Source organism: Melanostigma gelatinosum (assembly GCF_949748355.1).
Source record: "Melanostigma gelatinosum genome assembly, chromosome: 18".
Taxonomy (NCBI): domain Eukaryota; kingdom Metazoa; phylum Chordata; class Actinopteri; order Perciformes; family Zoarcidae; genus Melanostigma; species Melanostigma gelatinosum.
This window is the reverse complement of record NC_136651.1, coordinates 6,551,435-6,573,480: the sequence shown is the minus strand read 5'-3', so window position 1 is coordinate 6,573,480 and position 22,046 is coordinate 6,551,435. Positions and strand designations below refer to the sequence as shown.

Genomic DNA, 22,046 nt, shown 5'->3' with positions numbered 1-22,046 from the left:
GAGAGAGAGAGAGAGAGGTGCATTTTAAGCATGCTGGACTGTGAGGCAGTCGTCAGATATTGCACATAGATGTTGTTAATCAATGCCGAGGAGTGAATGGATGCAATGCATATGAACAGCTTTAAGTAGAGTTCAGGCTTCAACAACGTTTCATTCCGTTTTGTACGTATGGCAGATCATCAGCGATAACCGCCATATGAGCGGCGGCCATTAGCTCAGCCAGTGGGGCACAACAGAGAGACTCACGTGCACTGAAGTACACATATCTGAATTATTTCCATTGCCATGTGTTGCTTCATTACATTTGTTTCAGTACATGTTGTAGACATTTTAATAATAAGACAAGGCGAGGATCCTGATTCCAACTTGTAAAAGAAGACCGATAGATGGCCTCGTTCATGACCAAGCTTGTTCTGAAGCCATTGCTGTTCAACTAAAGGGCGAATTCATCATTCAAATGAAAGTGTGTCTGTTATTGATTAAACAGCCTCTTCATTTCTCCACCTACAGACTTAGAGACCATTACACAGACAACTTGACACTCAATGTATCTCTCTCAAGCCAACCTTTACCTTATGAGGTTCACAATTTATATTTCACATAAAGTACACTTTAGGAGCAACCAGCAACAAGGACAATTATTTTGTGTATTTAATTAGTTGAGCTGGTGATGCCATTGTGCATTAGTGCTAGACTGATAAATTCACTTGCGTGTGCAGCAGCCAGTGAATCAATAGTAGACTGGAGGGTGAAAAATGAGAATATGCAGGATAAAGCATTAAACCCTCAGCATAAGAATGAGATGGAGTTGCATCACAGGGGGTCGCGAACTATGCCAGTCCTCCAACACGGCTTCAGCCGCCTCCCTCTTTCACTGAAAGCAAACCACATGGAGTAATTTGTGGACCAGGGCTAAACCCTGAATTAGTGGCGAGATGTTTTTAGTATTGATTAATGAAGTACCGCTGCAGCAGGGAACTGCAGGGTGGCAGCACTTGTAATGTTGTATCCCCTCTGGACTATCTGTCTTAACTCTTCCCCTTCCGCATCCTCCTCTCCCTATCACTATGCCCTGCGCTGTAAAGTTACCATTCATCAATTATTCACAGCAGAAATTCATAAACAGTTTGCCAGCTTCAAGCCATTTGTCAACTGTATGAAGTTTGCTACACAGAGGATTCGCCCACACTCACCTCTGCGAGGCCAAACTATAAAGCAGTTAATTACCACCTCTGTTTTGTGATTTTTCAAAGACTGCTTTTAAAGATTGGACTCCAAAAACAGCTCTACTTCAGTTAGTCATATCACATTGATAGACAGAATACCAGATAACATAATGACATTTAATTGTGCCTTCATGTCAGTCATATCACTCTGTAATTCCACTGTAAAAAGGGAAGAATACAAAGACTGCCACGCTGTCTTGGCCCATTACTGCTGATCAAATACCAGATGATAATACTGAGAAAAACGTGTGATGAGACTCCTTAAACATATCTCTTATGTATCAAGAAGGCAGCAAATACACCAGGCCTTGATAAAAGGTGTCGTTCTTTTGGCAGTTGAAGGATGTTGGCTTTAGTGATGGATGTACACAGCCTGTATACAAAGATACACACCCACACACTTGCGTAAGTACAGCCATACGAGTAAACGGATCACGGCCTGCTGTCAAGTCTCAGAGCTAGTTCCTGTTTTGTGCTTTAGTTGTTGGGGCAAAGACTCCCATTTGTGAATTTCACAGTTGAAATAGAAGATGGGTCCAACTGCTCTGCCTCTCGATTGTTGCGCCAAGTACGGAAAGACAACCCCCGGTTGTAGTCTGTTGTCCTCCGTCAAGTTCACGAAAGTGCTGCTCTGCTGTCAGTGTGATGGCATGCGAGTGTGTCAGGGATAGAGGTTTTAACTGCTGGTAAGAGGCGCCTCGTAACACTGTGGTGTCTGTGTGTGAACGAAGAAGAAATTGAGGGAGACGTAGAGAGAGGGAGGAAATGGAAAAGAGAGGGAGAGAGAGAGCGAGGAGTTTGTCACAACGGACACAAATGGTTTAGATAAAGTGAGAAAGTGCAAGAGGAGTATTCAAAATTAGAAAAGCAATGGCTGTAATCAGTTCTGCAACTAGCTGGCCTGCATGCCCCCTCACTCTGCATTGCCAAGCTTCATCTCTATGGTCATGCTTCCGGCCACCAAGTTAATTTCCACAATTTCCTCAGGCCAACAGAGATATGAAGGTACAAAAAAACACATCTATGCACACTCCTGTTGTATTTCAGCTGTGTGCATGACCCAGGGGAATAAAAGTGAGGTTGAGTGGTTTGTGTGTGTGTGTGTGTGTGTGTGTGTTAAGGGGACAGAGTGACAAAAACAATGAGTCATGTAATATTGTAGAACAAGAAACAATTTTCATATCATCCCACTCAGCGTGTCTCGGTATCCCTGCACCCAGACACATTTTACATCCAAATTAGTTGTGACTAAATAAGATTTTGTGTGAAAGATGCTGTACTATAGTATATCTGACAGGGATGACATTAATGACCGCTGATTTAGATTGGCCTGGCAGAATTCCGCTCCTTATAAATTAGTCAGCTGTCTACAGTGAATCGCACCAAAGAATACAAATGCACATGCACACAATATTCTGTACAGAGGACACCAAATGTACTCTCCATCAGAGGCTGTTTCATTGACAGCCTCTGCCTCCCAAGCCTAATCAATAGTGGCCATGAAGAGTCACCACATCTCCTCCTCTCAGTGGAATCATTCATCAACCTGCAGCTATAATGAGAGACTGTAACACGAGTCTCAAGGTAAACATCTCTGATTGTTTTATTGCGCGACGAATTAGCCGGTTTTCCGATGCTGTCCTTTAATAACTCTTTAATTCTTCATCTGGGGCCTGTGCCCCTGGGTGACATCGGGTGCTTTATCTTTGTTATGACTCATCAGACTCGCACCAAGTGTTTATTCAAATAACAGATATTACAGCTATTAAGCATATTACATGCAATTGGATGGGCCACATACTCCGGGCTCATAAATCTTTGATTGTGCAGTCAAACAAATTAGTGGTCAGTTTCTCAAGGGGACGTGTGGCAACATTTTTAAATGACCAGCTGGATTGATTGATAATGTGAGAGGACATGATAAATGTTCAGGTCAGAGATTCTACGGCGTAGTGTAATTCAGATCCATTCATTTCATAATGAATGTGAATTTCTTACATTTGAAATTGGTCATTTCAGACAGTTTTTCCACAAGAACCACTTGTTCTGTGTAGTTCCATCAAAGACTATCCACAACAGGTGACGAGGACAACTGTTTCTGAAGTAATAAGGTTCCCGGATTTGGTGTAGCGAACATCCACAGAAAGATGATAAAACTGAAATAAATACAACAATGACAAAATCTTAACTGAACAGTTTTGTTTGTATTTGTTCTAATCTTGTTCTGTAGTCCTACAAAACTCATCCTGCATTACTGACTCATTATCGTGTGTCTTTATACATTAATGATGCAAGCTCAAACCAAATCTCTCAATTTGAAACATCTAAGTGCATAAGTATTACGTATAGTTCAGTCCATGATAACCAACTCTTACAATGAGCTTGTAGAAACTGGCTACTTGTGAAACAAAGTCGATTCCGTCTCTCAAATCCGACTCCAGTCTTGCTTCTCAAGTTGCTGATCGGACCGTAAACAATAATTGGCGCAAGGAAGAGAAAGCCTTGATCCGGAAATCCGCCGAACCCCAGAAATGTTGTCCGTTTCCCCCAGAGGCTCAATGGTCGTCAGACCGATAACCGAAGAGATTGTTAAAGTACTACAAGCCGTCTATATGAGTAGATACAACCAGAGGTGGTATGCCTTATTAAGGGGAACTGATAATTGAATCTTTTGAGGTGTAACGCAGCAGCTGACTGTAACCCTTTGCAATCAATTTTAAATATATGATGTTGTCAGACAGTTTACATACTCCCGCACAGCTCCAGCTCTGTGCCCAAACACTGCATCTGTCACACAAACACAACAGCTAATGTGTGGTGGGTACTGTGTAATATGATTATTATGTGCGTACCTGTTTATTAACTGATTTTATTTTTGCTTTTGAGTCCGACGAGGGAACATCAAGACACAGAAACATTGATGTTTCTGGACTGATCCTGATGCCATTCGTCTCCGTTTGGCACAGAGAGAGAGCAGCCTCTAGTGGTTCAGAGTATGGGCTGTGATTGTTCTCCTTTTCCTACTATTCAGTTGTTTATTTATTCCTCATTACAGAAAGTGCAGAATCTTTGATTTCACACACGCTCACAGTGTCATAACTTCTGCACGCCAGTGTTATTCTGTAAGTGGTCATTAAAGTGCGGGAGGATGCAGTTCCGTCTAAACGGAGCAAGACTATTAAAAAGTAATAGACTGACATTAAAATTTGGATGGGGAAATATGTTTGGCCTTCAATTCCACCAAACTTGGTTCACAATTACCAACTCATATTTACAGTACATTTCGCACGTTATCAATCGTGTTTTTTTTAATATAAAACCTCATCATTCTGATTGCTTTAACCTAAGTGTTAACTCAAGTTGCCTAACCTCAACTCAAACATTACATTTTCTTCATTTTGACATTGCATAACTTAATGTATTGTTCTGTCGAGGTTCTGCTCAAGTTTTTTACAGTCATTTTCAAGAATATTTAACTTGTTTATTGTTGAGATTTGGTACTCATCGCAATGCATCTTAACGGCACATTTCATGAGGCATTACACATGAATCCAGTTGAATGCAGCTGGACGGTAAACTGTATGTCTTTTACTTTCTGAAGAGCTGCTTCCTTATTCAGCCTTGACCTCAGGTTCCACATGCTCAATTAGCAGCTGAGCCAGAACAGCAACTCTGATAATCAGAATATAGCCTTTGTAAGCTTGGCACCAAGGATTTGTATGTGTATTCAATACTTGTATCCTCTGGGAATAAGGGATTCTTTGTTCGTGCTTGCATCAGTCCACCAAGGCAGCCTCTAAATTAGTGGAAAAGAGCATCCTGCATGGCTTACAGTTTGCTGAAACAGTTCGGGTTCCTCATTGTTTGGGGAGCTGTTCGAAGCCAGGACGTACAGTCATCTCTGGTTAGAAGCCCAACAATTGTTTGTAAAATTGTTTTTCTGAATTTCAAAGTGTGTTTCAAACCTGTAGAGTAGGCCTACAATGAGTCTGGGCCCTCTAATTGGTTACAGCTTGTTCAACCGAAAGCTAGAAAATGTGATCCTGGACACACCTGCTATCGGGGAAACTACCACAGAGGTGGCTTTGAATACCATACCAGGTGTTTTTATGTCTGTGGTAATACTTTGTCATCACCAAACTATTAGATCAAATGAAGGCCGTGGTTGAAGATGGGTAGGGTCCGAGCAAGGGGGCAGGAACTGACAAAGTTCATACACTTTTACATTTGGCGTCGCGGCTGGTGTGATCTGGTCTTTAGTTATTGCTATGTTTGTTTAGCCTCCTCTTTGGCAGATGAATCTCAATCTTTAAACGACATGTCGGAAAATGCGACAGGGAAAGAATGAAGGCGATCAGTGGCGGATGTGGTTTTCCAATAGAAGCCATGATGGAAAAGCAGCAGTTGAGTCTTGAGGTTGTAGATAATGAACTGAGAGAGGCTGAATGGAGTGAGTATGGTTTCATGTTTCCTATCAGTGCTGCGATGTGAGGATGAGGTTCCTACACGGACAAAACAGCACAAGAGCCAATTACCTCAGACAATGTTTAGATAAGTACCACTCAATATCAGTTAAACAGTCACAAACTCAGATAGATATACTCACTCAAACTCTGCGTGAGCACATGCTCTTTCTCTCTATCTCCTACACACACACATACAGACACACAGGGATTTGAAATTAGGTGACTTGTAGATATCCCTCATGCCTATTATAAACTCAGATGGACAGATACAGGCTGAAACGAACACAGAGACACAAAAACATTATTCTAAACTGACTTGTAGATGGCTCTTATCTGCGCCCGAATGCCTGCGATTGGGGAGGACAGAGCAGGTGTTGCTGAAAGAGTGAACGAGACGGCAGGAAGAATGGAGGCAGAGAGCAAATGCAAACGAGTTACCGCTGAGGACAAGGCTCAACAAGCAGGGAACAATTGCAACACTCTATTATGAGAGAAATACTGACATTGACGACTGGCTGGCGCACACACACAGAAAAAGAAAAATGACTTCCATGTGAGGCATGAGCCACGTCACGCTTTAATAATCAGATATGTCTTGACACTGGTTGAATTGGAATATAACATACAGAAGGCAGGAAGAGACATGGAGAGAGAGAAAGGAGGAGAGGAGAAAGAATGAGAGTCGGAGCTTAAATATATGTGCATGAACTGGTCTTACCAGATACAACTTGTAAGTCTTGTGTTTTGGAGATTGTTATTCAAATGGCGAAGGCTTTGCCACTCAAGTAGGATTGGAGCCCTGTCTGGCCAGGAGGGAGCCCAGTGTCCACTGCCCGTAATGAGCACACATGGGTCCTGAATGAAACATGAGTAAATACACAAGTTTGCTAGCATTGCCCCAGCGAGTCCGGGCTCACATGTGGGCTGGTGCACAGAAGGTTGTTAAGTGTGGTAAGGCTGTGTAGGTGTGTCAATTAATGGGCTGGGTACAGTACCTTGAAAGACTATAGATGTATCCAGGAGTAGATATTAATATAGAAAAGCTAATCCTGTCTCAAACATTGTTTTTTTCTTAAATGATGCAAATGAAGTCCTGGATAAAGTGTAATTGCCATCAATGAATTCCAGCCACCTGTGTTCATCCTCATTAGTGCGAGTATGACGCACATCTCTGGCCTGAGCGGCTCATGAGAGCTTGAACAGATGACAAAGCCCACAGTTTAATAGAATCAAACAAAATGATAATCATGTTTTCTTTACACATAAACACAATGTACGCATTAAACAACGGCGTTCCCGCTGTTTCCAGTCTACCCAGCAGCTGGCATGAGTCTGGTTTCCACCGTCTCATCTAAGTCTCCGTCAGAAAGCGAATAAGCGTGCGTTCCCGAGAAAGTCTTTCTATTTATTTAACGTTATTATATCCACAATCCCAGCCCAGAGGAATTCAGCCATCATGCCTTTCTCTGTAAAGGTCTACCGGTAGAAACACACTGCAAGTTGAGGGTGAACTACGGGAGCCCAGAGAGGCTCGTGAGAGGACAAATGTAGGCCATCCATTTTCAAAAACCAGCTTTTACCAGGTGAAAATAAGCTTCAAGATTTTAACCTTTTTGCATCGATGAAAACAGGTGAGTTTTTGTGTGTGTGTACATCGTGTGTTAGTAAGTTATGTAAAATGACTGTCATGTATTTCTTTTGGCTGAGAATTAATTAGAATCTGCCATTAGGGAAAATAAAAATGCTTTTAGTCCTATTTCGACCATGGGTAGTGCACTTAAGCTTCCTGTGGTGAGAATGAGTACTGGTTTCACTCATGGCTGGTCTTCTATAGACTGTCACTCACAGCAGACATTTTGACTTCTGCTTCCAGGAAAAGCATAGGTGTAAATAAAGGCTCTATTCCATTTAAGTCTTAATATCGTTGGGTTAGCACACGCATTACTATGTCCCTGAAGCAAATCCAGTCACTATAAATGTTATTAGTTGCACCTGTGTTAATAAAGTCTGCCTTGAGGAAGTTCTACGTCTGTCAGGTTTGCTGCTCGTTAAGCTGAAGCTCATGAAAACAAGTCGGTCTCGTCCCGTGGTGAGATAAAGTAGCAATGGCCGGCTAACAGCTGAACCATATTGTTACCAATTGTATAAGATTGAGATGATCTTTCTTGAAAGACACACACCTGGCTCACAAACCACATTGCAATGTTTGGGTTGCATTGATATGGATAAATGTCTCCTCTTCCAATGAGCTGTCAGCAGAGTAGATGCTTCAAACTCACTTCCTGCCGCATACGCACACACAGTATACACACAAACACACAAAGGACTGTGGTCTCACAGGAACCACATCAACAGGAATCTTCAGCATTGACATCTTGACTCTTCTCAATTTGCTGTCTCGCCACTTAACCTGTGTTTTCCCTCAAGGGTAAAAGAAGGAGGAGGAGAAGGTTGATGGCATTTAACGATTTGATGTCTACTCAGGCACTATCGTCTTAACACTCTTGTATCTTTCAAATAGGGCACATTTTGTTTTTGAGCAACACCACAGTGAAGTATGAGATACATCACTCTCTTGAATTGTGTTTTTTTTCAACCCTAAAATGTGACTGAAAGGAGAAGAAGGAGAAAAGGAGCTCCTTGTAGATTGTCAAGGACGGTCCACATCTGGGCTTGAAAAATCCATAAAGCTACATATCTCCTCGGTCGACGCTCCTCCAGTGGTTCTCTGAGCCTCAGCGTGAAGCTGGCTGATTTAATTCAGCAATCAATATGTTTTCTGCGAGCATAAGCCAAGGTAATCTTTTTACAGCACCTCTTCGCTTCCTCTCTCCTCTCATCCTCTACCCTTGAGTCAACCCTGGCATTGTAACACTAAGGCTGGCATTGCGCCTAACAGGCTTTGTGGTTAGAAGATGGAAAAGAGAGAGAGAGAGAAAAGAAAAAGAGGAACGGGATGAAAAATAATCATATCGAGGAGAGTCTCTGTGGCACGAGGTCTGCGCTCTGAGACTCGGTCCCATAAAAGTGGATTATGGGAAATAGGCTGCAGCTGCTTGCCGTGCTCTTAGAATGCAGCGAGGCAACTCTGCTTTTTTTGACAGGAACTGCTTTGGTTCAACCAGAACGGTCCATCTACCGAAGAAAAACGGAGCGGAGCGTTCACAATCTCTCTACTTGTAAGACTACCGGTATTTATTTTGCAAGATATATATTTGTGCACTGTGATACAGCATGCAGTACAAATGGGAGAAGGAAAAAAAGGCTGGAAAAAAATGTTCATATCACAATTTCAAATGTATTAACTCCGTGTGCATGTGCTTTCTTTGTTACCTCTCCCTGTAGAGAGACAGTATGTGGCTCTTCTACCCTTCCCTCACACTTCCTTTCACATTACCATTTTATTGTTGTTCTTACCGTCTCCAGCTGAGAGAAAGGAAGAGATTCCAGGGGGGTCCGTCTTATCTTCGCCTGCAGCTGTCCATTCTGCCCTCAGATTGAGGGACACAACTGTTTTATGTATTTGTCCACCAACCATCGTACACACACACACACACACACCCTCACAAGTGTTGGCTTTGTACCCATGTTTATTGATGTTTACACAAACAGTGAGGAAATCTTTAATTATGTCACTCGTGGATGGAACAAATTGCAGTGACGTCATGAAAGCATCTGTTTTGATCTGTGTTTAAATATTTTCCCGATAATGGTGAGCAACCGATAAGTCAAGCGCCTTCATTCCAACCAAGAAATATCAGCACATGAAACAATCTCACAGAAAAAAAAAACTTGTGTGGATAGAAATCCTCCAAATAAATCCATGTCTCTGAATGATTCAGGAGGCCAGAAGCTGCACAACTGGAACATGTTGGGATTGTAGATATGTATTGTTGTTGAGTTGTTTTCATGGAGATTAGAATGTGTATAGCTGCACCGCTGACTATCAAATACAACCTTGAGATAAAGTAAAGGTTGTTGTGATTGTTTGGTAACTTTTTGGTACAAACTGTTGCTGGACAGTATCCTTGTAAATACTTGGCAATTATTGATGTACCACAAACTACCACACGATAACCTGGTTAATATTAAATGATTCAATTGTAAAGTAAACCATTACCTCCAGTTTTAAGGCGCTAAATGTTTGCACTTTCTCACGTCTGTCTTTCCCAGGGACAACAACTTCATCAAGGACTTTCCCCAACTGGCGGATGGTCTCATGGTCATCCCCTTACCGGTAGAGGAGCAATGCCGGGGGGTGTTGTCCGAGCCGCTGCCCAACCTGCAGCTCCTCTCAGGTGAGGGGGTGTGTGTGTGTTTGGGGATAGAGCCTTTTTTTTCTTGTCTGCGCTATTATCCCTCTATGATCCATTCATGGTCGCTCACTAAATGAATTCTGACCTGACTAGAGCCAATATGACTCCCTAAATAAGAGAAAAACATAGCAGCGTGTTAAAAAAATATTTTTCTGTGAAATACCCTCGAAATATCTTGGTCATGAGACATTTTAACTTTGAATTTTGTGAAATCCAGAGTGCAAGATGATTTACAAAGATGTCGGCTTGTCCTTGAGTATTGTGTTAAACCTTAAACCCCATCTCAAAATGCTTTCATAAACAAAGTATTATACACACACACACACACACACGTGTACTGGACCTTCTAAACTCGAAACACTTCAATCGCGTTTCATCCTTTTATCCTTTCCTTGACTGTTCCACCCCATTTTGTGGGGGAACAGAGTCGCTTGGCTTCAAACCTGCACCTGCACCTCTGCTCCCTAATCCCTCCATTAGCAAAATTGGCATTTGATCCACATTGACCCCTGAGATTTTTACTTTGGTTCGGCTTTCACCAGAATTGGACTCCCCCACACACACACACACACACACACACACACACACACACACACATACACACACACACACACACACACACACACACGCATTTAAACTAAATTGGCCTTTTTCTTCACAGTGCATGAATGTCTCAGGTGTAAAACGTTTTCCAGAGGCACAGGATCAAGGTTCCCATAAGCAGTTTATTTTTTTTTTCTCCCTCGCGCTTCACTTTTGCGGCTTTGGTTCTAAACCGGTGTGAAAGTTTAATAATTGAATTGCAGAGAAAGTCAAGATTGCTCCCTCTTCTAAATGCCAGCAATCCAATTGGAGTTCAGGTTGCACTATATATCTGCCATTGGTCCGGGAGCAGCTGGGATATGGGCTGTGATAACAAATGATGTTATGTCAATAATGGACAGCAACAGATCTGCAATAAATGGTTCAAATGACATGATGGATTTTATTCATGTGTTCATTTGTTTTGAATTTCAGCGTCTTTTTTTATGAATCTGAGTTTTGGAATTTGTTTTAAATTGCTGTGTTACTTGTCTTTCTTTCATCTCGCCTGAATTCAATCTCCTTGTTTCCCTTTTTTCCCTCTTTCTTAGGGGATGCCCAGTTTAGTGAGGCAGCGGGCTATCCTATGGTTCAACAGTGGAGAGTGCGGAGCAACCTGTACAAAGTCAAGCTCAGCTCCATCACCTTATCCACAGGTCAGTGTTTGTCATGTTAAGAAATCAGATGGTCAAATTATTTAAAGCACCACACGTTAAATGTAACATGAATAATTCGTCATTATTTGTGTATCTGTCTGCGCCCTGATTAATTGCACATCTACATATCTAACGGATCCGTCTGGATACAAAATCCCCCATTTCCTTCTTGATCTGGCAGGCTTTTCTAAGGTGCTGAAGACACTGTCAGCGGAGAGCACACGCGAGGAGCTGCTGGCTTTTCTCCAGCAATATGGCAGCCACTATGTATCCGAGGCCCTGTACGGCTCCGAGCTCAGCTGCAGCATCTACTTCCCCAGCAAGAAGGCCCAGCAGCAGCTCTGGCTGCAGTACCAGAAAGGTGAGTGTGCTGACAGACAGACAGGAAGGAAGGCCAAAATCACATTGAGGCTGAATTATATCGGGGTTATTAGAGATGCCACCCTCACATTCTATATATATATATATATATATATATATATATATGTATATTAATTTAGATTTATGTGAGATATACAAATACACAGCCAAATGAAGAGCGAGATTTACTGTAGTTTAACAGGAGGAGGGGTTATACTTTGTCTGACGATAGATTAAACTGGGTTATGTTTAAAGACTTCATCCTGCCAGAATTCGCCTCCTGGTTAAAAGGCAGCATAAGCTGCATGATTTGAATTAAACTTCAGTGGGACTTAATATCCCAAAAGCATCTTGCAGCACTGTTCCATTTAAATGGGTTTTTTTTGTTTAATTCTGTTCATCTGGGATCCAAAAACAGTGCTGATTTTCAGTCTAGCGGTTAAATTTGGTTGATTGGCACCTGGGTTTCCAAAATAAATACTCTGACATAGCTTGTAGAGAAAAAGAAAAAGAGATTTTGGAGTGAAGGGGGACCAGGGTTGAACCCACACACCCCATATAACAAATCAGTTTTTAATGCCAACATGCTTTATGGCAGGGTACAGGATCCATGCGCCACAGAGGAATACGATTCAATTTCATCTAAAATCTACAATACGTGGTGGAGCAATCATCTGGAATGAAGTGCATCACTTAACCTGATGGAAAAACATGCTGTTTTCAGTAGTTGTGGAAAGTAATTGACTCAGTTTACAACTTTGAGCTACTGGTACGTTACTTGATTACATCCATTTTTGCTACTTTTGATTGAGATTCACATACAAAACATGAGATTGGCTTAAGAAATACATTGCGATGGATTACACTGCCCAACTGTAGATAAAGCAGTTCAAATTATAGATCCATCTCAAAACCTACAATTCTTACATTATTGTGCCTAAATATTATTCCAATAATATGACAGGGACCATCCGACTGTGTGAAGCCTTTTGATTTTGATACTTAAGGGGCCTAAGAGAGCAGGAAAAACGTTGACATTGTTCAAGGTGGAGTAATTGGGCCCAATTAGGGTTAATATTTTTAATTACCTTTTTTTCCCATTTTAATGACAGTGAAATCGAAAATCTTTTTTACTTTTGTAACTATCTTTATATACTGTTCCTGAAGAAAAGGATCTGAATACTTCAGATCCACTGCTTTTGAACATTACACTCATCATGGGTGTCAAAAGTCGATGTGTCCTTATCACACACCGCTTCTTACAGCATTAATCGAAATATGTTGAAATGGTGCTCTACAGCCAACCAGTTACGGTAACAAAAGAGGTTTTATTTGACTGCCGTCACACAAAGAACTCCGGATTGAATGAATACACATATTTAAAGGAATGAGAACACAAATGTAAGAATGGTATGAAGAAAAACGGCGACTGATATTTTGGTCTTTTGGTAAATGTTTATTGCACTCAGATAATCAACAATACAAACAGGAATTTGACTCCACAAAGATGTCTGTACTGTGTTCAACACATTGTAAAATTCAAATGCCTCCGAAGGACATACCACCGGAAACACACGGGAGTTTGGTTCATGGACATATTGCGATATTACGATCCAGTGGTAGAAATAATCAACTTTGAAAAAAGTATGCAAGGAAATAACGTCTCTCCAATGACGTAGAATAAAACATATGCAGATGATGTGAGACGCTGATGTTCAGCCCACTTGATTTTTCTAGAATTTTCTGTATTATTTCTGTCACAGTTAAAGTTTGAATGTCCTCTAGTGATAACTACTACTGGTGACAATACATCAAGTGAAAGCACTGAAAACATGTGTTATGGCCAGGTTGACATGCAGCTAAGACGATCTGTTGGTTTAGTGTTGAGATGTAACATTAAAACAAACACGTGTGATAGAAATGCACACGGAAATGACAGACTTCACCTGATGCTTCAATTTGGCTCTATTTGTTTCTACTCCTCATCACTATGCATGTGTGGAAACATTCAAAACACTTATTGTTCACGATACAGTTTGATTCTCAGATATGTATATTAGTATGTTTAATAGGGCTCCAAGTGCAGAGTTACGGTCAGCTTTGTGAAACTATTTGTTTTTAAGGCTGAAACTGAGTCTGTATGTGACTGGAAGAGGAGGGAAGGCATATTTACTATTCACGACTTAATTACATACATGGGTTTCAATGATTAACTTGTTTCCCCATATTTTAGGCCACTAAATAGTTTGATTAAAAGGGTGTCTTCTGATGGTATTTTAGCTGAAAGCATCATCTTTCTAATGTTTCATATGGATTCAATAAAGAATAATGAATCAAATGCATGTGGATAACCTCTGTACATGGCTGCTGTCGTCCCCATATCTACCAACGCTGGAGAACAAGTTGTCTAGTGTTGAATATAAAAGCTGAGGAAGACAACAACACATCCCGGTGTCATAGAGCCAGGGTGTGTGCTGCTGGATTTTCCCCCCCATCATTATCCTAGCAGTGCTATTCCGAACACTCCTGACAAAAAGATTGTGAAACCACAGGCCAGGGGGGCAGAAAACAATGGGCATAAGCTCTCTGGAATAAATGTCAGGTTTGAACAATGTATGTAAACATTATTCAAAAGTTGTAGCTGCCTGCTGTACCCTTAAACGCTTACTGTGTTCTGGCTGCTTGAGCTATTTAGTGTCAGCTAGACCGGCATTGCAACAAAAAGTAATTTATAGATGATTGTATGATTATAGCTGACGGTGAGGGAATAAAAAGAACAAAGCCTTGACATTGTAAGCGCCTTCTAGTGTTACAAGAGTCATCTGGAACCTTTGCAACTCTAATCATTGTGGACACAACCCTGTCCGAAAAGTAGGACTGAAACTTGGAGCTTCGGTGTTTACGGCATGTTTAAAATAAAAAGGCCAGCAGAAGGAGATGTAGAGCGTTGAATGAAGGAATACACAGAGAATAGGTGTTTGTAAAACAGGCAGTAGATTTGAGTAATTTACGCTCATGTGCTGCTTGAAGAAAAACAAAAAAAAACACAGCACACAGGCTACGCAGTATTAAAACAATACAAATTAAACACCAGTAACCCCAATTCTGAATCCCTCAACTCAAAGAGGCTTTAACACACAAAACCCATTAAATGACCGATCACATTACCCAGCACTCCTCTAGTCTACCGTGTTGCGATTGTATTGGCCAACCCTTTATGCTGTAGGTAACTTACTATTCTACACTTAATGTTCCCTGAATGCTACTGAATGCAGATACTGGGTTATTAGTTTCCCGTTAGTTAACTGCACAGTGAACTTTAAAAAGGTGCATTCAGCAACATCAACGTTCGCCTGTGCTACTGAACCACTAGGAAACAGTGCTGTGTCAAGAATAAAGTGCTTCACGGGCCAAAATATGCTTTATTTTATATGTAAATACACATTCTTTTTCAGCTTTTCTTTTTCTCTTTCGCAAAGCAGAGCCAGATCAGTGAACGCCATGCATCACACAGTCAGGCTGAAAGGTGGATATAGCAGTTTAGCAGAGGAAGAACAAACCATCTGTACTTTGTGCCTGCATTAGCTTTGACATCAATCGCTTCTTTGTTTTAATGTGACCATTTGTGCCAGTCTTTGTTGATGTGAAGATGTTTACGTTCTGTCTCAGTGATCCTTTCAAATAATCAGGGAGGAAGCAGCTCAATGGGCACATTTCTGGTTTTAAACTGAACCAAACTGCCTCGAACATTCATTTAACAACTCAGATTAAAGCAGGAGTGAGACTTGTTTGGACTGCAGCAAAACTAAAGTGACAGATAACCGTGTGATTCTACCCTTTCCAAACGGTCAACCACCAACACATACCTGCTAAACCTCTCGTGCTCATGCATGTGCAGAGAGAATGGATTTGTTCCCTCTAGGAAGTGGAGGAGTGCCTCCTCTGAATGTATGTGTAGACTTTGACACAGTGGTCCCAACAATCCAGCACGAGCAGTTGTCCTTTCTGGGTGGTGGCCACTCCGACAGGGCATGTCAGGCCTTCCTGGATGAGGATTTTGAATCCACCCTCTTTGGGAAACTGGAGGACTTCTTTCCTGCCACTGTCCGTTACCAGCAAATCCCCATTGGCGTCCACACACATGCCAGTGATACAGCGGAAGTCCTCAGTCTCTGAGAAGAAATGGCTGAGCTGCTTGCCCAGCTGGCCGTCTGCATCGACCGAGCCGATGGAGAAGCCGCCTTCCAGGTGGGGCTCACTGTGGCGCTTCTCAAAGTTCAGGGCTAGGCCCTGGGTGAAATAGACCGTTCCAGCTGCATCGCATGTCACAAACTTTGGCCTCACAGCGGAGCACAACCGGTTGTAGCTGACCACGCCTACGTTGCGGTCCACTGTTAGACACCACAGCTTGCCACCTTCCACATCTGACACCACAAACTGACCCGATGGCATAGCAGTAATGCCCCAGGGTTTAATAAGCTGGTTTTTATGGCAAGCCACACAGTTTCCTTCCATAGTGTAGACTTTAACGGAGTTATCGTAGTTGTCAGTGAGCCCGATCAGTCCTTGAGGAGTGACGGCAATGGATAAGGGGACGAGGTTAGGCAGATCAGCCCCAAGGAAGCTCAGGACAAAGTTGTCAATGCTGCTGGCATTGCGGCGGATTTCCCGCTGGAAACCTTTGCGATTGAAGATCTGGATGCGGTAGTTGCCACGGTCAGCCACCAGGACCTCACCTTGTGGCGTTACACAGACGCCGACTGGTAAATTGAACGTGCCGGGTAGCGTTCCCTTGCAGCCCATCTTCTTCACAAACTGGCAGACTGGAGGCCCTGCACTCGCCCCAGCTCCTCCGGGTGATCCCCCACCTGCATCCATGGACTTTGACTTAAAGCTGCCCGGTGAACCACACACCGCCTCCTCTGCAGCTGCGACCATGTCAATGTCTCGGTAAAGATCCACAGGAGTCCCCCTTCTGCCACTGTTAGCCCCCATTGCCCCAGCTACACTCATTACGTCACCCTCAACTGCGATTTCCAACCCACTCTCCTCATCCTCTGTATCGACGGTGTAAGTGTTGGTGGTCACTTGGCCCACTTCCACAGGTTTCGAGTGCTCTGTTCTGACCAGCCCCGGTTCCTGCAGCTGAAACTTCGTGGGCAAGCTACTCCTCAAATCCAGCTCTTCATCATCACTGCCTTCGCCATCATCCTTGAGCAAAGCGATGTCGCTCTGCCTCACCAGCATGGTCAGGTAATCGCAACGTGACACGACTTTTACCTCTGCGATGTTCAGGAGATAAGTCTGCTCTTCCAGGACCTGCCCGTTTAGCTTTTCGACTCCCGCCACGGAAGAAGTGAATGTCCTTCGAGACCTGCTGAGTTCCTCTTGAAGACGTAGCTCAGCCGAAGCATAGTCCTGCTGCACCGCCCGGTACTTCAGTCTCAAGGACTTTGAAATGTTTTCAATGGCCGTCTTTTTCTTCTGAATTTCGCCCATGACGTCCCGCAGAGAAGCCAGCTTGCCACCCAGTTCTTTACGACGCTGTTCTGCAGCCACCCGAATCGGCTGGACCGAATGGCCTTGCTGCAGGTGGCCCTCCCCTTTACAAAGCTCACAGAGGACTGTGGCGCAGTCGTGACAGTACTGTCGTGGTAGGCGGTTGCAGCAGGACTTGCACATCAGGGCGGCAGCAGCAGCACTGCAGGACGTGGTACAATCCAGGATCTTGAGCACAGTGAGGTTATCGGCCAGCTGGGAGATACTGCTCATACGGGACACCCTGCTACAGAAGGGGCAGCGCACACCATTTATAGTATTAGCCAACAGCTTTTCTAGACACTGCCGGCACACTGTGTGACCACACTGCAGGAGTTTGGGTCTCATTTGATCCTGGTTGTAGGTCTCCAGGCATATCGGGCACTCGAGAACCTCCCTCATTAAATCTGGGTCCAGCGGGGAATATGCCGCCTCCATTATGGCCCTTTCCTTGAGTTGGAATAAACAAGAAAGGAGTTTTTGTAATAGTTTACCATTTTTGTGTAAAATTCTACAAAGAGTAAACAAAAAACATGTCACCACAAATGATGTATTATGATCCATCACAGCTGTTTAGGCATGCAGCAGTACATTGATACTCACATTACAAAAATAAGTGCAAGTAAGTGACTCATCTGATGCAATCACTGTAACAATAAATGATACAGTGTAACACATTGTCACTAACCTAATGTTATTGGGATACTTTGCAGGTTATTAAGTATGGGGCCAGTTTCAAAGTAGCGAGTTGTCGCAGTTTAGCTGGCGCACCGTTAAACATGTGGCGAATATGACTTGTCGGGTGAGCGCCAGTTAAACAGGAAAGCTTCCACAAACATGCGCTCGTGGCGAATAAGCTGATTTTTGACATGTATCATTGACACACGATCGGTCCACGCCATGATTACAAAGCAATGTAGTAAGCAAGCAATACGTAGGTAGGCTATATCTAGACTGTGCTCTCTTGATGTTTAAAAATAGCTCGACCTTGCAGTCCAGACTTACGAACCAATTACATTGAGAATTCCCTAATTTCAGGCAAAGCAAGTCGGAGGCCTCTCGACAACACAGCAAACGTGAACGCTGTCCTATGACACAACGCGACAATGTTATTCAACGTCATCACGGGGCTGATTGTGACGAACGTGCCTTTTGAAAATAAGATCTGCAGCTCACTGTACTGCTCCTCTTTGCACATTTCGACCTTTAAACGTTACCTTTCTCCTCAAACGTTAGCTGTTTCGAAGTTCAGAGGTGGTTCTGCTACTGCTGCAGCTAGTAGTGAGGCACTGCAGTGATGACGACGTGACGTACGCTTGCTACGTGATACGCACAGCTGTGAGTTTGACGGTTTTGATTGGCTGCTGTGTGGGCTTGCACAAAGACTCACCAGGGTCCTAGTGCCGAAAAGTCACGGTCCTGATCAGAGGACAATGCAGTTCTTGGGATTTTTTTGACTTCCTTGTTTGAATTCCAACATGAGTGTAAAACCTTTTATTTGCCTAATTCACAACATTCCTATATTCACACAACATAGGGCAAAAAAAGATTGTCAGGCAAAATTTTAATTAAAATTGGATTTAAATATAGTTTTATTATTATTATTATTATTTTCATGCGCAGTGCCGAGTCTAAATAGTTGTTTCCTGCCAGACGGCAAATTGTAAAATGTACTGATTTATAATAAAATAAGATAATCCTTTATTAGTCCTGCAGTGGGGAAATGTACAGGATTACAGCAGCATACAGTATAGTGCAAAAAACAAGATCAAAACAAGTATTATCAATCTTTATTATATATACAGACAGAATAATTTTGCATGCAACTTATCCTGAAATGACAGGGGCCCTTTTAGTTTTCAGCAGGAATACATACTTTGTTATTGTACCAGGCCATCCTTAAAAGAACACACAAATATAATTATGTAACTTGAGTGAACAAGTAAACAGACCTGTAACTGAGAAAATAAGTCTCACGGAGAACCTGAAGTAAGCTGCTGCTCATAGGCTATACGTGCATTTGAAATAGTCAAGGTGTGGTGACATATTTCAGTTTTTAGACACAAGTCAGTAATTATAGTAACAGACCACTAGATGTCAGAAGAAGTCTTCAACAAGAAGTCTGTTGAACACCCTCGTCAACAAAGTGGTGTAGAGTAAATCTGGAAATTAGAACCAAATCAGAAACAGGTTTTTTGTTTGTCAAGCACAGCAAACAGGGTCTAAAGAAATGTGGAAAATTCAATTTGATTGTCATTTAACACATTTAATCAATGTGATGTATTGTATTCTGGGCTGTTAAACTGCTCAACAGACCCATGTAGAATAACTACTGATAAACTAGTTGATATTGCAAGATATAACTCATTTTAATTGTTACTTTGCAGACAAGACACAGCTCACACAGATCTACATTTTATTAGCATGTGTCACTTGTTATACCGATATTGTGCAAGGCTGTGTAAAATGAATAGGAAATATGAGCTGCTGTAGATCTGTTAAGATCAGTAGACTGGTAGATGTAGCACTAGCAGCTGTTTTAATAAAGCAAACACAACAATGACAACAGTAACCACATCTAACAACAGCTGTATTAAATTGCTATGGAAGATATCTGACACCTTTGCTGTTGTTGCCTGGGCAACATAACCCTGGCCAGAACGGATGTGTCCCCCATGAGTAATTATGCTGCAAGCAGTCTACAAAGACATTTTAATTAACGAAGGCGGTGCAAGATCAATGGCAAGGAAATTCACTCATTTATCTCTCCACTATGTTTGGTGACAGGCAAGTGAGAATCAAATTCATTCCGCACAGCAGAGAGATGTGATGGACGAATGACGGGCCACTCCTTTAACTGCACCAAAATACATGCTGTCCCATTTAATTCACCCTCACACGAAGAAATACCAGAAGGAAATTGTTACAGCAGTTTGCTAATAGTCTCAAAACAAGTCAACAAAGAAAGTCTAATAAAAGATACAATATTAGGGGAAAACTAAATTATAAAGGTGGAAATACACCGCACGCTGTTGTCAGCTAATTATGACAATCACAGTACCGTGGCTGTATTTTCTCCTGGCTATTATCTCCGCCAATACATGACAGTGCCAGTTCTTTCATCAGATGCATTTGTTTACATAGATGTAAACAACTGTATTGAGTTAAAGGGGGTGAGAGTGAATTAGGCTGACTAGCCAAAGCCAACCTGACCTACAGGGCTTTATTGTGAGAGCTGGGTGATGACAGCTCTTTTCTGTGTCTGTGTTGCCTCAAGAAGTGCATGTAATTGGGCTCTTGGGCCACCCCTTGAGTCTGTTTACATACTGTTGCACATGAAGTTACCACCCACCCTTTCAACTGCTTGCCAGTGTTTTACAGATGCACACACGGAATAGGCTGCAAAGACATACATGTATGTAGAGACTCTCTAGAGTTCTCTCTCACACACACACACACACACACACACCAGGGTCAGAGCCACAATTGAGGACATTAGGGTCATGTCCTTGGATTTGGAATTGTGTTAATCTCACCAGATCACCCCCCCCCCCACACACACACACACACACACACACACACACACACACACACACATTGTCAGTCAATTATTTATTCTGAATTGCTGCTACAGCTTGGTTGTTTTGTCTCGCCTACAATTATTTCTTTCTTTTGGGTCGACTCCTAATGCTGCATGTGTAGGCAGTATTAGGCACTTTTAACAGTAAGTTGTTGTTGTTCAGATAGCCAAAATGTCAGTTGTGTTCAGGAAAAAGCAGCTTTACTTTTATCTTTTTTTTTATCCATTAGAGTGGACAATACATTCATCTGTTTGAGAAACGAATAGTTGAAGGTTAACACACCCTTTTCATGGCTTGGGCTAGCTTATTTAACGATGATATTACAGGAGTCCAAGTGAAATTACACATGCAGACACATTCAGACCTGTTTCTGTCTCTCACACAAACACGTTTTCATGCACTGCATGTTGTGTTTTTGCCCACTGACAATAGTTTCAAGGATTTTCGATTTCACTGTCATTAAAATGGGAAAAAAAGGTAATTCAAAATATTAACCCTAATTGGGCCCAATTACTCCACCTTGAATAATGTCAACGTTTTTCCTGCTCTCTTACCCACATCCTTCTGGTTTGGGGTTCCTTCTGTTTTGTGGTGGTGCACACGTGCGCTTATGTAATGTATGCATTGGTAGTTCCCTCCATCCATCCATGTGTCTGTTTATATGTGAATGGGGTTGTGATTATAACTTAAACATTTGTATATGTACGTGGTTAAACTCTCATGTCAGGCTGATGTTGTTCTTTCATTAGGACAGAAGAAGCTTCATTAATCTGCACAGGGTGTACTCATGACAACATACATTTAAGTATTAAGTCAGTGTTTTTAACTCATAAATCAGTGGTTTGATTAGAGAAATCATACATTTGCAGATATGCATTTCTTATGCATGCTGACTGATGATAAATCATGTCTCAAAGCAATATCAAAAGCCGGTAATTCCTACTTGAATACCCCCGTTTGCCACTTGAAATAACACCATATCACTAATTTGGAAAACTCTCATATGTCTGTTCTTGTAAATCAAACAGACACAAATGCTCATGTGCCATATCAGCACAGATTGCAAACAACATGGCTCCACTGTAACATGTGGCCTGATGTATTCTCCAAGTCAAACACTCGACACCCAGGTATCATTCTCTCCTGTTTCTACTCCTCGCCTGCTTCTGTCATCGCCTCTTCTTTCCACATGGTGTGTTGTTGTCACTGAAAGAGGAAATGATGAGGAATAATCTCCCCAACCAGAGAACATCAAATAGTGGTAATTGGCACTCAGGATAAGAAGCCAGTGACACCCTTACTCCCTTTCCCTCCCATCCAT

At 42.2% G+C, this 22,046-nt stretch overlaps 2 protein-coding genes across 2 annotated transcripts in view; one reads left to right on the top strand and one right to left on the bottom strand.

Moving 5' to 3' along the window:
- astn2 (astrotactin 2) overlaps positions 1-22,046 on the top strand; it is a gene marked incomplete at both ends in the record, with an annotated part of 218,560 nt that overhangs the window by 159,833 nt on the left and 36,681 nt on the right. Inside the window, 3 exons of the mRNA XM_079288873.1 lie at positions 9,866-9,990; positions 11,142-11,246; positions 11,428-11,607. Of these exons, the coding sequence (XP_079144999.1) occupies positions 9,866-9,990; positions 11,142-11,246; positions 11,428-11,607 (410 nt within the window). The remainder of the gene's footprint in view (positions 1-9,865; positions 9,991-11,141; positions 11,247-11,427; positions 11,608-22,046) is intronic.
- Positions 13,067-18,433, bottom strand: trim32 (tripartite motif containing 32). Its single transcript, XM_079288879.1, has 2 exons — positions 18,362-18,433; positions 13,067-17,594 (listed from the first exon to the last, which is right to left on the bottom strand). Exon 2 carries the CDS (start codon positions 17,580-17,582, stop codon positions 15,525-15,527), a length of 2,058 nt encoding a protein of 685 aa, XP_079145005.1. The 5' UTR covers positions 17,583-17,594; positions 18,362-18,433; the 3' UTR covers positions 13,067-15,524.

Bases quoted from the DNA above. Each gene is read 5' to 3' on its own strand.
- trim32 (XM_079288879.1), bottom strand. From the start codon at position 17,582: ATGGAGGCGGCATATTCCCCGCTGGACCCAGATTTAATGAGGGAGGTT.